General features: G+C 47.4%; 1 protein-coding gene across 1 annotated transcript in view; it reads left to right on the top strand.

The window, feature by feature from the left end:
* The window catches only part of LOC112061273 (adenylate cyclase type 10-like), a 71,899-nt gene that overhangs the window by 16,084 nt on the left and 42,197 nt on the right, over positions 1-13,618 (top strand). The window contains 9 exon segments of the mRNA XM_065594061.1: positions 1,250-1,393; positions 5,349-5,554; positions 7,196-7,292; positions 8,341-8,429; positions 9,128-9,319; positions 9,678-9,799; positions 11,777-11,853; positions 12,045-12,103; positions 12,105-12,235. Of these exon segments, the coding sequence (XP_065450133.1) occupies positions 1,250-1,393; positions 5,349-5,554; positions 7,196-7,292; positions 8,341-8,429; positions 9,128-9,319; positions 9,678-9,799; positions 11,777-11,853; positions 12,045-12,103; positions 12,105-12,235 (1,117 nt within the window).

Here is a 13,618-nt window from a genome sequence, read left to right as displayed (position 1 = left end):
CGTACAGGTACAGGGAATTAAAATCAACAAAGGTGGCTGTGCATCAGGGAGAAACACAAACAACTATCACACAGAATGGCCCCCCCCAAAGATTGAACTCAAAACCCTGGGTTTAGCAGGCCGTTGATTTCACGGGGGTAGGTGGAAGCAAATGAATACAGAACAAATCTATTTTTTACATCTTAAGCTGGCAGCCGATGGTGCAGCATGACTGATAGCCCTCGGCATCTTCTGGGTGCTTGGCAGAAAATACTGGGCGCTTGGCAGAAAATAACATACTACGACTGATAGCCGCCATCATCATTGGGAGGGCAGCAGAATATGACTGGGGGACATTCGGAGTTTCAGCCATCATCTGATCAAACTGCAGTATGACGACGACGGATACCAGTCGTAATACACCATCTACTGCCAAAAGGCAAGGGGCTGCTGCTGTGTAGCAATGCAGCCCCACGTCTGCCAGCCCCACATCTGCTAGCACCCAGATCGCCGATGAAGGCTACCAGTCATACTGCACCGTCTACTGCCAAAAGGCAATTAGCTGCTGCTGTGTAGCAATGCAGTACCATGTCTGCCGGCACCCAGAGAACATATGGTGGCGGTGAGCTGAGCTGAGCTGAGCGGGCTCCATGCTTGGCATGGTATGTTGTCTGCACAGGTAACCCAGGTAAAAAGGTGCGAATCGATTGTCTGCTGTTGCTCTGACGGAGGGGGAGGGGCCTGACGACATGTACCCAGAACCCCCTGCGAAACTGTTTTGCATCATTCAGGCATTGGGATCTCAACCCAGAATTCCAATGGGCGGCGGAGACTGCGGGAACTGTGGGATAGCTACCCATAGTGCAACACTCTGGAAGTCGACGCTAGCGTCGGTACTGTGGACGCGGTCCGCCGACTTAATGCACTTAGAGCATTTTATGTGGGGACACACACAATCAGCTGTATACAACCAATTTCTATAAAACTGGCTTCTATAAATTCGACCTAATTTCGTAGTGTAGACATACCCTGAGTGGGAAGAGGTAGTCACAACCGATAGCTGCTAGAAGCATAGAGGGGTTGGTCTGTTCACAGCCAGGAGGTGCTAAGGAGTTTGGGGTGGTTAGTGAGCAATCTCTCTGTGGGTCAGAGTGCTGGGCAGGTACAGGTAGATCTGCTGTGGCTTGCTGAAAAGCCAAGTGGCTTTGTCAGCACTTTAGAACAAGAAGAGCATGTATCCCATAAGTCTCTGTCACTCTGCCTTCCCCAGGGGATGCACTGCTAGCACTGTGGAAAGTGCAACGAAGCCAGCTGAGCGATATCATTACACTGGCGCTGAAATGTAGCCTGAGGATCCAGAAAGAGTATGGGGTTCGTGAAACTGAAGTGGGTCTGAAGCTCCGAGTGAAGATCGGTACTATGGCTACTAGTGGAATAACAATACTTTGCAGTCACTAGAGAGCACATTCCCAAAGCACTTTACAAAAGTGAATAGGAAGCAGCGGGGGGAAGCAGAGGCAAATGGAGATGAAATATCTTGCCCCGGGTCACACAGTGAGTTGGTGGTGGAGATGGGATGAGCATTCAGGACTCCTCACTGCCAGTTCCTTGCCCTAACCAGTAAGCAATTCTGCTTCCTGAGTGGACAGTCACATGAGCCCCCACTTCCCTTGCTCCCAAGATAGGCCGCTGAGAAACACCCTGCCCAAATCTCGTTCAATTTCTAGTGTGCCAGGAGTCTGTAAAAGATGTTAATTGCTCAGTGATCTGATCAGTTGCATCCTTTTCGGCAGCTGCTTGGGAAAAGCCGCTTCTGTGGTAGGGAAAATGTATTTCTGGTCAGAGAGGAGAGTCTTTTGGGGACTGGAGTAAAGAGCATTTCATCTCTAAATTGCTGGTTCAAATTGAGCCTGTGGAAGTTGTGACCAAGACTCATTCCTATCTGATTGCTTGCTGGCTCATGTGAAATGCATTGCAGGTCTCATTTTAGTTCATAGCAGACATATATCTGTGACACGTAAACCATCCTTACATTCAGAAACAACAGTCTCATCGGAGAAGCCAAGGACTGAATGGGCCTTGGGGATCAAACTACTGAAGTACCTTAGGGAGGCAGTTTGGGGCAGTTGGTCCTAGAGCTGGCCATTCTGTATCTATTATGTGAATAAACAACTACAATTTATTGGTGCCAGTCTGGCACCTTTCATTGGTGCTGACTGTACCTAGTTTATTTTTACAGAGCTATGACTGTCTCTGAATAGCTTCTGACTAGGACTCATGGACAAAATTCCATCAAAACTGTTTTTCAACGGAAAATTGGGTTTTCTACTAAGCAATTTTTGTTATGAAGAGTGTCTGTTTTCCATGGAAAATTTCAATTTTCCATCAAAAAAACCCCAAACAGCTGAAAACTGAAATATTTTGATTTAGAAATCCTGCCACAGTGCCTCATGGGAATTGTATTTTGGTCATCTAATGTCCTCCCTAGCTGGACTACATCTCCCATTGTACACAATGAACAAAGACTCCTCCGATTATTAACCACTTCCCCTCACTAAGAGAGGACATAAAGAAGCATCATGGGTGATGAAGTCAAACTAACAGAGAGTCCTGTGGCACCTTTAAGACTAACAGATGTATTGGACCATAAGCTTTTGTGGGTGAATACCCACTTCGTCAGATCTTGCGTCTGACGAAATGGGCATTCACCCACGAAAGCTTATGCTCCAACACATCTATTAGTCTTAAAGGTGCCACAGGACTCTCTGTCGCTTTTTACAGATCCAGACTAACACGGCTACCCCTCTGATACTAGTAGTCGAACTAGAGAGCCCAACCTATAGAGAATAATGGGAGCTTGAGGCATCAGAACTACAACTCCCATAAATAAAGTGGCAGTATTTCCAAATCCATTTTTTTGTTTTGTTTTCAGCCAAAGTATTTCAGCATTTGAATTTCTGCTGAAAATCAAAATTTTTAATGGAAAATTTAGATGAAAATTATTTCTTTTTTGTTTGAATTGAAATTGTCAGTGGAAAGAGTACCCCCTTTATTTACCAGCTCTACTTCTGAATATTTCGCATCCATGGAAAGCAACAGGAAGTTGCTAGCCATTAGGGTTGTGGGAAGTGCCTTCACAGTACCTCTGTTCCTTTCTGTTTGGCAAAGGAATGTAAAGCCACCTAAGTTTGGGATCTTCAGGAACTTGCTCTTTTGCCATTTCCTTATATTAAGCTGGGGGGTTTTAGATTACATCTGGATGTTTTTTCTGTGTGTGTTTTCAAGCAGACATTTACAAGCTCCCAGCAGCAGCAGACTGAGAGCAAAATCCTTCTGCTTGCTGGCCCCCTGGTTAGACCACACAGACAGAATGTACAGTGACGTCCCAAATGAGACAGTGCTTTTTACTGAGTTCAACTCAAAGTCTTAGTAGATGCTGCACTGAGCAGGTTCAGAAGGGATTATTGAATTGCATATCACTTTATTGCTATCCAGACAATGTTTCTCAAACTTGTTCATGAATGTATGCCTCAGTGGACACTTGCTACATGCCAAGTACCAAGCTCCAGTTGTTTTTGAGTTATCTGTCTGTGAAGAAAAAAGCATGGGAACAATTATTTTAAATGAGAAGAGTGTAAACATTCTGCTCCATATTTGAAATAAATTACTCATTGGCAAAGAGGTGAACTTTGTGGAAACTTATGATCAGGTATAATAATAGGCAATTGTTGATCCACTGGATCATGGTGTACGCATAAGAGGTCTAGTCAGTGCCTGATGAATCCACCTATGGCTGACAAGCCCAATTCGAGAGTGTGACGGGTTGGATCACAGAAACCCCCTTGGGAGCTGCCACCCGATGTGCCAAGACTACCTCTACCCCTGCTTTCCCTGCCAACTCGGGATCCCAGCACCCTGTCTTGCTGAGCCAGACACTCCCGTCTGCTCCAACAAAGACCCAGGATCTGAATTACTTGCCCCAAAGCTGCAGGTTTACCTGAAGGCAGCTAACAGAAGTGTTCCTGTCTTTAACACTCAGATGCCCAACTCCCAATGGGGTCTAAACCCAAATAAATCTGTTTTACCCTGTATAAAGCTTAAGCAGGGTAAACTCATAAATTGTTCGCCCTCTATAACACTGATAGAGAGATATGCACAGTCGTTTCCTCCCCCAGGTATTAATACATACTCTGAGTTAATTAATAAGTAAAAGTGATTTTATTAAATACAAAAAGTAGGATTTAAGTGGCTCCAAGTAGTAACAGACAGAACAAAGTCACCAAGCAAAATAAAATAAAATGTGCAAATCTATGTCTAATCAAACTGAATACAGATAATCTCACCCTTAGAGATGCTTCAGTAAGTTTTTTCCTCAGACTGGACACTTTCCAGGCCAGGGCACAATTCTTTCCCCTGGTACAGCTCTTGTTTCAGCTCAGGTGGTAGCTAGGGGATTCTTCATGATGGCTCCTCCACTTTGTTCTGTTCCACCCTTTTATATATCTTTTGCATACGGCGGGAATCCTTTGTCCCTCTCTGGGTTCCCACCCCCTCCTTCTCAATGGAAAGACACCAGGTTAAAGATGGATTCCAGTTCAGGTGACATGATCAAATGTCACTGCAAGACTTCATTGCCCACTTGCCAGCACACACGTATACAGGAAGACTTACAGGTAAAACACAGCCATCTGCAGACAATTGTCCTGGTTAATGGGAGTCATCAAGATTCCAAACCACCATTAATGGCCCACACTTTACATAATTACAATAAACCCTCAGAGTTATATTTCATATTTCTAGTTTCAGATACAAGAGTGGTACATTTATACAAATAGGATGATCACACTCAGTAGATTATAAGCTTTGTAATGATACCTTACAAGAGACCTTTTGCATGAAGCATATTCCAATTACATTATATTCACTCATTAACATATTTTTATAAAACCATATAGACTGCAACGTCACAGAGAGTAACACAGCTTGTTACAAATCTCATAGATCCAGATATTGTCTGAATGGGAGTCCAAGATTACAGCACACCACTTTCTTCTTCAGATATAAACAGATTGTTATAATGGAAACTGATTTGTAACCTTATAACAGATGCTACCGTGTGACCCTTATAATTATGTGTGCATTATTATTATTTATTAACTGACATGCTGTTTAATTCATTGGAGAGTGTTGTTCTAGAAATCCTCAGATTCCTGGAATAAATATCACATATTGTCAAGAACTGATCCAAACCTCCCACCCCCCAAAAAATAGGTTAGCCTCCAAAATCCGCTTCTAAGATAATTGAGATACATATATTACAAATGGTAAAGTAAAAATGCCCTCCATAACAATCTTGTTTCTCTTGTCAGGGCTATCTGCAGGTCACATCTCCAAAGTTGTTGTTGGAGACAATAAGCACCAATATTTTCTGGTAATTGGCTGAGCAGTGGATGAAGTTCGGTTGGCCCAAAACCTAGCAAAAGCAAGCGAGGTTATTCTATCGCCGAACTGCTGGGAACTCTGTAACAGGAACATGATAGAAATAGAAACAATTAAAGATCAAAGATCTGTTAAGGTGGGCAATGTGGAGTGTGCAACAATTGTTCATAACCAGTGGTGTGTGTATTGCTTTGTTATCTAGGTTGGGGTGTGTTTATGTGCACCATTGTCTTCTGCTGGATACAACCTCACACGTATGCTTGTGTGTATATCTGTTATTGGGCCTGTATCCAATGGACCAGCTGGGCAGAGGGGGCCGAGAGGGATGGTGATGCGAAAGTTGAAAGTGGTGATGAAGTAAGAAGGCATAGTAGAATGTGGACTTAACTTTGGCTTCCTCTTGCCAGGAGTGGCTGGTCGTTAGGGAATAAGGGGGGTAAGCCCCACCAGTGATCTCAGAACTGGGTAGTGTAGCTGTTGTAGTGCAGGGGACAGAGCCACAGAGCCAGAGTATGGGGCTCTTTACACATGCTCCCTGCAGCCTCCAGCCCCTGCAAGAGTCTCTGCAAGAGAAGGGATGCAAGTGGCAGAGGGAGGAGGTGCAGAGCAGCGAATACCAGAGCTTTCTGAGCAGGGGGCAGGGTTCCGACCTGTGGGGCATCTGAGATTGGTGGTGATGGGTGTCAGGTAGGAGGGGGAAGATTTTGGAGCCTGGGGATGGATTTGCTAGACCTGGAGGGATGTGTGGGGGCATTCTGAGCCTGGGGCTGTCTGGTGGCCGGGGCTCAGAGCTGAGGGTGTGGGCCTGAGCTGTGGAGGTCTGTTAGGAAGAGGGAGGATCTCAGCCTGGGGGAAAGGGTATGTTTGTCGGGCGTGTTTCTCAGCAGGTGGGGAGCTGAGGGAAGAGTTGGGTGGGAAGGTTGATGGAGTCGGTTGAGGGTGTGGGTGAATCAGTGACTGTGGAGGGGGTGGTCGGGGTGTGGTAGGGTACAGCTAGATTGGAATGGGAGATATTAGGGCTAGGAGAGAACAAGAAAGGGGTCACAGAAGGTTAAATACTCTTCTCACTTGCCCTGCCTTTTCCTGTAAAAGGCCCCAAGTACTCATCCTGACAGGATAACACCCAATTCCCTGATCCATCCCCCTCGCCAATCCTGGTGTCCCCGCTTTGAACTCTGAAAATACGACCAACCTGCCAGGGAGTGGAAGTGGGAGCATTGCTACCTGCAGCCCACCAGTTATTTTGAGCACCCCACTCTTACACCTTGCATCGGTTCTTGGAGAGCAGCTGTGAGAATGGGGAGGAGAATCAGACTGTGGGCCTATTGTGTTTTTAGTTAGTATCTTTCTGGAGGCACTGAGATAGTTCAGTGACAGGTTTCATGAGAAGAAGCTGGGCTTCAGTTCTGCACCTGCATCTGAGTAAACCCATTGAAATCAGTGGGGCCAATCAGGTGCTTAAAGTTAAGCACGTATGTAAGCATTTGCAGGATTGGGGGCTTGCACAGATACCCAGCAGGAGAAAGATTGTGGAATTGGAAGGCTTTTCACCGCAGCTTTGGAGGCTGCAGAATCTTTTTGTTGCATTCGTTGGGATCGTCGTCACTTGTTTTGCTCCAGCCAAAAAATCTTTTCTGATTACTGCTGTGTCCTCCATCCAGTTGACAGGGAGGTTGATGATGGAGGTGACAGTGAAGGATGGGAGTGCATTTTATTGAATAATTCTGCACTAGGCTTGTGGAAGCTGACAGACGCCTTTAATTCTGTGTGCCTTTAGGCTAGATACATAAAGAACATCTCTGAGATTGAGTTCGACGAGTTCTTCTGGAAATGTACTGAATACCTACAGCACTACCCCACGGGTGAAAGTAACAGTGAGTGCCTCTTCCTTCTACTGTGTTGACCCCAGGGAGACGGCAGGCTGAGATTCCTTTGTTTTCCGTCAGTGTAAATGTGAGAGGGTGAATGGACTGCACATGGGGGCCCCTGCCCTGTACCCCTTTGAGTTCCTGTGTCCTCCTCCATTCCCTGCCACCAAAATCCCAAGGCAGCCAGCTGCATTTCAACTCCTTCTCCCCCCTGCTGGCTTCAACCTGTCTGGACACCAGCAAGGGCTACGCTGACTGTGGAGGAGAAGAGACCCTCTCCCTACTTTCTGTGTCAGCTCTATGGAGACCCCTGGCTGGCAAGAAGAGACACTATAGGGAACCCTGCTCAGTGCCTACAGTCTTTCTGGGTGAGCAAGCTTTCAGTGGTGCTGATATAAGCACACAAGGAATTTTCTAATAGAAAATCCCAACTGTGCATAGGCACCGACTCCGTGGGTGCTCTGGGGCTGGAGCACCCACGGGAAAAAAATGGTGGGTGCTGAGCACCCACTGGCAGCCCCCCTACCAGAACCTCCCCCTCCCCCCAGTCCCTTCTGCCCACCGGTGGGCCCCACCGATCAGCGCCTCCTCCTCCCTCCCAGTTCCTATCACGGATCAGCTGTTTCGCTGTGTCAGGAGGCACTGGGGGAGAGGGAGGAGGAGAAAGGGTGCAGTGTGCTTGTGGGAGGGATGGAACTGGGCAGAGAAGGGGTGGGAAGGGGCAGGGAAGAGGCGGGGTGGGGCGGAGCGGGGGTGGGAAGAAGCAGGGCAGAGCTGGGGCCTTGGGAGAAAGGGTGGAGTGGGGGCGGGGCCTGCAGGGAGCCGGGGGGAACCCCCCCCCCCAGCAGATTAGAAACTCGGTGCCTATGGAACTGTGATTTGCATTTTCAAGATTGTACGTGAAATAGGTTAGACAAGAATCTCCAACCCCATCCAGGCACTGTCCAGTCCCTACTGGTAAAAGTCTGCCCTTGAGCAAAGCCAGGAATAAAACCCTACGGTTTAACCACAAGTCTTCCTTCTGCTATTGAAAGCATTGAATTTCCTCCCCTAGGTATCCTCAGAGAAACCTCCACATTGTCTCCTAATGATGAGCTGGAGAAGTCCCTCCGGAAGTATGTGATGAGAAACATTCTGGAGAAGGTACTGCAGTAACTTCACAGAATTTTATTTTTTGGCCTGACGGTCTGTGCTTTACACAGCTAGAATTTTTCTGAGGTTCTCCTGATGCTACAGAGGAAAATACAAGAAACCCTGCAGTGGGTAGTTGTGGATCAACTTGTTCACATGGAAAGTTTTTTCCTTCCCCCTCCCTTGGTTTATGACCTGAGGCATGAGGGTTTAGATCCCTTCCAAAACTATTGGGTTTTATTTTAAAAAATCCTTACTATTATAACACTGGATGTTGTCATAATTTTTTGAAATCTGCCGAGTTCTTGACCGCAAGCAATGTGTTCCACAGGCTAATTGTAAGGTGTATGAAAAAGTTTTTCCTTTGTTCTGTTTAAAATTTTAAAGTTTATGGGAAAACCTGGGTTGTAGCAAAGTCACATTGACAGGCTCTGCTCAGTTATCTCCCCCTTTATCCCCTTGGTGCCTAGCCTCATTTCCCAGTCCTGTGCTGAAAGGATCATCGTCCTGAGACTGGAGAGTGCTTCCCATTGATGGGGGCCCCCTCCTTCCTATGGCAATAGCTGATCAAACATCTTTGCCCTCGTGGAGTTAGCACCTGTATCTGAGAGCAGAGTCAGTCCAGCTGGAGGAGGGGTATATGAAGTAGTGAATGCTTCCCGCTCACCAGGAGTACGGACTGTTGAGTACATCTGGCTCTTCTCTTTCAGATTGACGACAACCAACCTCTAGAATATTTATCTGAGCTTCGGCCGGTCACAATTGTCTTTGTGAACCTGCAGTTTGACAAAAGTGCCAATACCTTGCATCTGTGCAAGGCCATCCACGATGCCAATGTGAAGATCTCAAACATCATCCACGTCTTCAGCGGCAAAATCAACAAAGTCTTTATGTTTGACAAAGTGGGTCAGAGCTTCAAGGCCATTCCAGTTGGGCAGCTGGAGCTGGCAAACATTCCCCTGAGACTACGGGACTAGTAGGAGGCAGGAGGGACAGTGGCATTGTCATTAGGGATAGAGAAGGGAGGAGGGGGGCAGGGATCTGGAGGAATGATAAAAAGCTTGCTGCTGAAGAGACTGAGTCTGAGGCGGTGGTGGGATTTCCCAGAGCATTTTGGGGGTACTGTATGACAGCATTACTCTAACAGGGTGGGTGGGAGAGCTGGAGCACACTGGAACTGTTTGCCACAGACACTGATACTGATTTGCTCTTTGGAAAAAACCCTCACCCCTCTGGTGTTTTCTTTCCCCTCCCTGGCAGGGCTGCACATTCCTGTGTGTGTTCGGGCTCCCTGGGGATAAGCAGGCTGACGAGAGCGCCCATGCCTTGGACAGCGCATTTAAAATCTTCAACTTCTGTTCTGAGATGCTCATGAAAATAAAGTAAGCAGGAAGGTGCAGTTCTCCATGTTGCCTACAGGAGTGCTAATGGGCTTGTTTGTCATCGAAACTCCCTCGTCCCAACAGGAGGGCCCCCCTAGTGGGCAGGAGGCAGTGACATGACAGCTGGGAGACAAAATTTGGGATTAGCCCAGTTTACCTGGGCTCCCCCTCACTCTACATGACCCAGACCTCCTAAGACAGCTATGTGCCACTGGAGCAGTAGAACCTCAGCCTCAGAGGTGATACTGGTCGGTGCAGCTGATGGAGCTTTTGTGGTGACTGGCCATGAATCTGGAACCTGCTCAGGATGACCGTGAACCTCAGCATCATTCAGAGCAAAATGCAAAGCCAACCACCTTCACTGACCTATCCCACAACAGCCCAAGAAACTCCAATCCACAAGTCCAGTCCCTGCAGAAAAGAGAGAGTAAAAGACTAACGACGCCAGCTGTGCAGGATTCTCAGCTCCATTTGTGTGAGAATGGCAAATTCTTTGATCTCTAAAGGCATTTTTCCCCTTGAGAGCATTGGTAACAGGACAAAGAGCATAAGCCAAACCCCTATTGACTGTCACCCCCCATCCCACTGGCCTCTGAAGGACCCATCAAGTCCTTCTTGACTGCAGTCGGTGGAGGAGCTCCCTGCTGAAGGGAACCCCGAGGCCTGTCAGCCAGCAGGACTCCAGCAGTGCTTGGAGAGAGCCCTTCACCCTCTGCTATCTTCCAGCATGCTCTGGTCCGGTTGCTGAATTTTTGAGGCCTGTGGCTTGGCACGCAGGCACTGCTGACTTCACTGAGGCTTCAAATAAAACTCCTGCATGTTTGTGGGACCAGAGCCTTTGTCCCCTTTTGTGTCTATAAATGTCAAAACCAATCCAAACTCCACTCCCTTTTTACACCACTGGCACTAACCTTGTTAAGTTTTTGTGTAACCTGACTCCCTTTTTCTGCTGGGACGTTCCTCCAGCTCCTGACTCTCCAGCAAGGAGAATTCAGACTGGCACACTCAGAGGGCAGCATTTATATTCAGCCGGGAATAGTGCGTGATAGCCAGTAAGGGGTGTGTGTGTCTTGTGCTTTGCCCAGTAGCCACTCCTTTTAAGGGGCATGCAAACCATGAAGAGACAGGGAAATTCAACCAGTCACACGTGAGAGAATTAAATTCCAGGTGTGAGTACCCTGCGAGATCAGTGTCCAGGGACAATTACAGTTAAGCAGTTTTTTGCTGTGTGCACCCATTATAAATATGGGAGGCATACGCATACCATAGCAGTGGGTGTGGTATAACAGACTGGACAGCTGGATGATGCAAGGTGGGAGGGCTGAAACTATACACCCATCTCACCACTCCCCCACCCATGGAAGCATTTTAAGCATGCAGGATTTCTACTGTGGGCAGATGAATGTGTTCAGAAAATGTGAATACTTCCCTGAACTTTCAGCCAGGGCTTCACCTCCAGTTCCACACCAGGAAATGAGGTTCAGTTGTGGCTTTGCATTACAGGGAGAACAGGGACTCACCACCCATGGGGAGGTCAAAGAGACATTGTGCCTGTGGAGTTGCCTTAGGAATGCAGCCTCTGTGGCACACTTGCAAAGGATGGACATGGGCTCCCTTTGGCCTTGAGTCAGCTCTGCTAGCTGGGGTGGAGAGCAGGTGGGGCTGTGGCCCATCTCTCTGGGGAGGCTAGTTCCAACAGCAATGCCAGCTCATGGCATTCTGCACTCCGGGAAGCACAAGAACTGTCATTACATGGGGACGTGCGTGAGGGAAGCTCCTTGCCCTCTTCTCCATCCCTTTCGCGCACACACAGAGCTGCACACAGGCTGTTGGGAGACCTAGCTGGCTGATGTGGGGATAGTCAATACAAATTAGCACTACAGAAGTGGGGGTGGGGAGAGGGTGCATGAGCAGATGTGGCAAGAGGGACTGGACATTTGGGATTGCTGACTCCATGTTGCTCTCATTGCTTGCTAGGCTAGTTTCCATCGGGGTTACCAGCGGGCCAGTGTTCTACAGAGTAGTTGGCCATCATGCAAGGCACGAATACACAGGTACAGTCTGTTTCTCTGGTCCTATGCATGTTTGGTATCCCCTGGGTACCCACAGAGTGTGTGTGTAGGCTGCGTATTTTTGCTGGTGGATGGGTATGTATGCATGGATACATATGGAACTGTTCACAGGCGATGAGCGGGAGCTCAGTTAACTTTTCAGTGCCCATTTTCTTGCTCTCTCCACCACACAGCCATTGGCCAGAAGGTGAATCTCGCTGCCCAGATGATGATGTATTATCCGGGGTTAGTTGTCCTGTGATGCACTGACCTATGCCAACTCCAGGCTGCCTCATTACTTCTTTGAAGAGCTCCCCCGGACTGAGATGAAAGGAGTTGTGAATCCCGGCGTGGTCTATCATTATTTTGGCATCAGTGAGAAACCGTAAGTGACCCCCATGACGTCATGCGCAGAACACTCAGAACTGTGAGCCACTGTTACCACTCTGCCTTAGCAAGAGCAAGAGCTTTGGTGCTGCTAAGCTGTGTGGCAGGTCCCTGACACACCAGTCTGTCTGCCTTGCCAGCAAACTCCTCAAGACTCTGCCAGTCTAAATGTTGGCTTGCCGGTAACAATCAGTGAGTCCCAGCTGCCAAGTTCCCCAGAAACGCCTCCCTGCAGCATCCAGTCCCTCTCACTTTACGCTCACTGCCTCCAAAGAGACAGAGCACACACCAGCCTGTTAGGTTAGCTGAAGCCTCACACTTCACTTTAATACACAGCACTGAGATGGTTTTGTAATAAAATAAGACAAAGGTTATTCACAAAGCCCTTGGGTTTAAGTGATGCTAAGCAAGGGGAAAAGAGACAGGCAAGGCCACAAACAAAACAAAACAAAACACACTTTCTAATGACGAAAATTGAATCTTAGCAAGTTGCAATCTTTGCCTAAGTAGTTTCTCACTTACATCATGTTTCCAGCAGCTCTTGCCTTTCAGGCCAAGAGAATCCAGCTTTCCTAGGCTCAAAAGGTGCTGTACTCTACTCTCCCTGCAGTGATAGAGAACTAAAAGGTCTTTTTGTTCCCCTTTTATTACTCAAAGTCCAGAGTCTTCTCCCCCGTTTGTTTAGCTTGATGTCTTTGTTTTCCTTATATGTAAATATACTTCCATTGTCCTCTGCTGGTAGCCCAGCTGGTCAGACAGGTAAATACACATGCCTTTGCCTAGGGCAGGCTGGATTTTATGCTCTACTTCTCAAACACTTTTCATGAATATATTTCCAGCACACATCTATAACTCTTTGTACCCAACCTGTACATAGATCACACAATGATTTTTGGGACCAGTATGGCACCAGTTTACATACGATATCTTTCATGACACCTTTGAGATATATATCATGACAACAGTGTGTTGGGACAATGAGTGTGTCAGACCTGATGTGAGTTACAGTAGGGGGGCCCTCTGCTAGTTGGCACTGAGGGGCTCCAAGAGTCACACCCCCATTTTACAACGGTGGAGGGGGAGGGGTGATGAAAGGGCAAATTTCCTTTGATCAGCACAAAGGGGATGTGTGCTGTCCTGTCTGTTCAAAGCCACAATGTGCATCAACCTTGCCTGAATCCAGAGCATCATCTCACAGCTGGCCTAGGGAATTTCATCTCCAAAGTCCTGTACTTCCCCATACAAGATCAACTCAAGGCAACTTAGTCAAGGAGACAAACAGCTGCTTGGACAGCAAATAGCTCAGTGTAAAAATACCTTCAACTGGCATATCTTTAATCAATCCTCATGTTTGAGAGAATGGGTAACTATAGTGTCTCAT

The sequence above is a fragment of the Chrysemys picta genome, chromosome 4 (genome assembly GCF_011386835.1).
Source record: "Chrysemys picta bellii isolate R12L10 chromosome 4, ASM1138683v2, whole genome shotgun sequence".
Taxonomy (NCBI): domain Eukaryota; kingdom Metazoa; phylum Chordata; order Testudines; family Emydidae; genus Chrysemys; species Chrysemys picta.
This window is presented reverse-complemented; position numbering and strand designations above follow the sequence as displayed.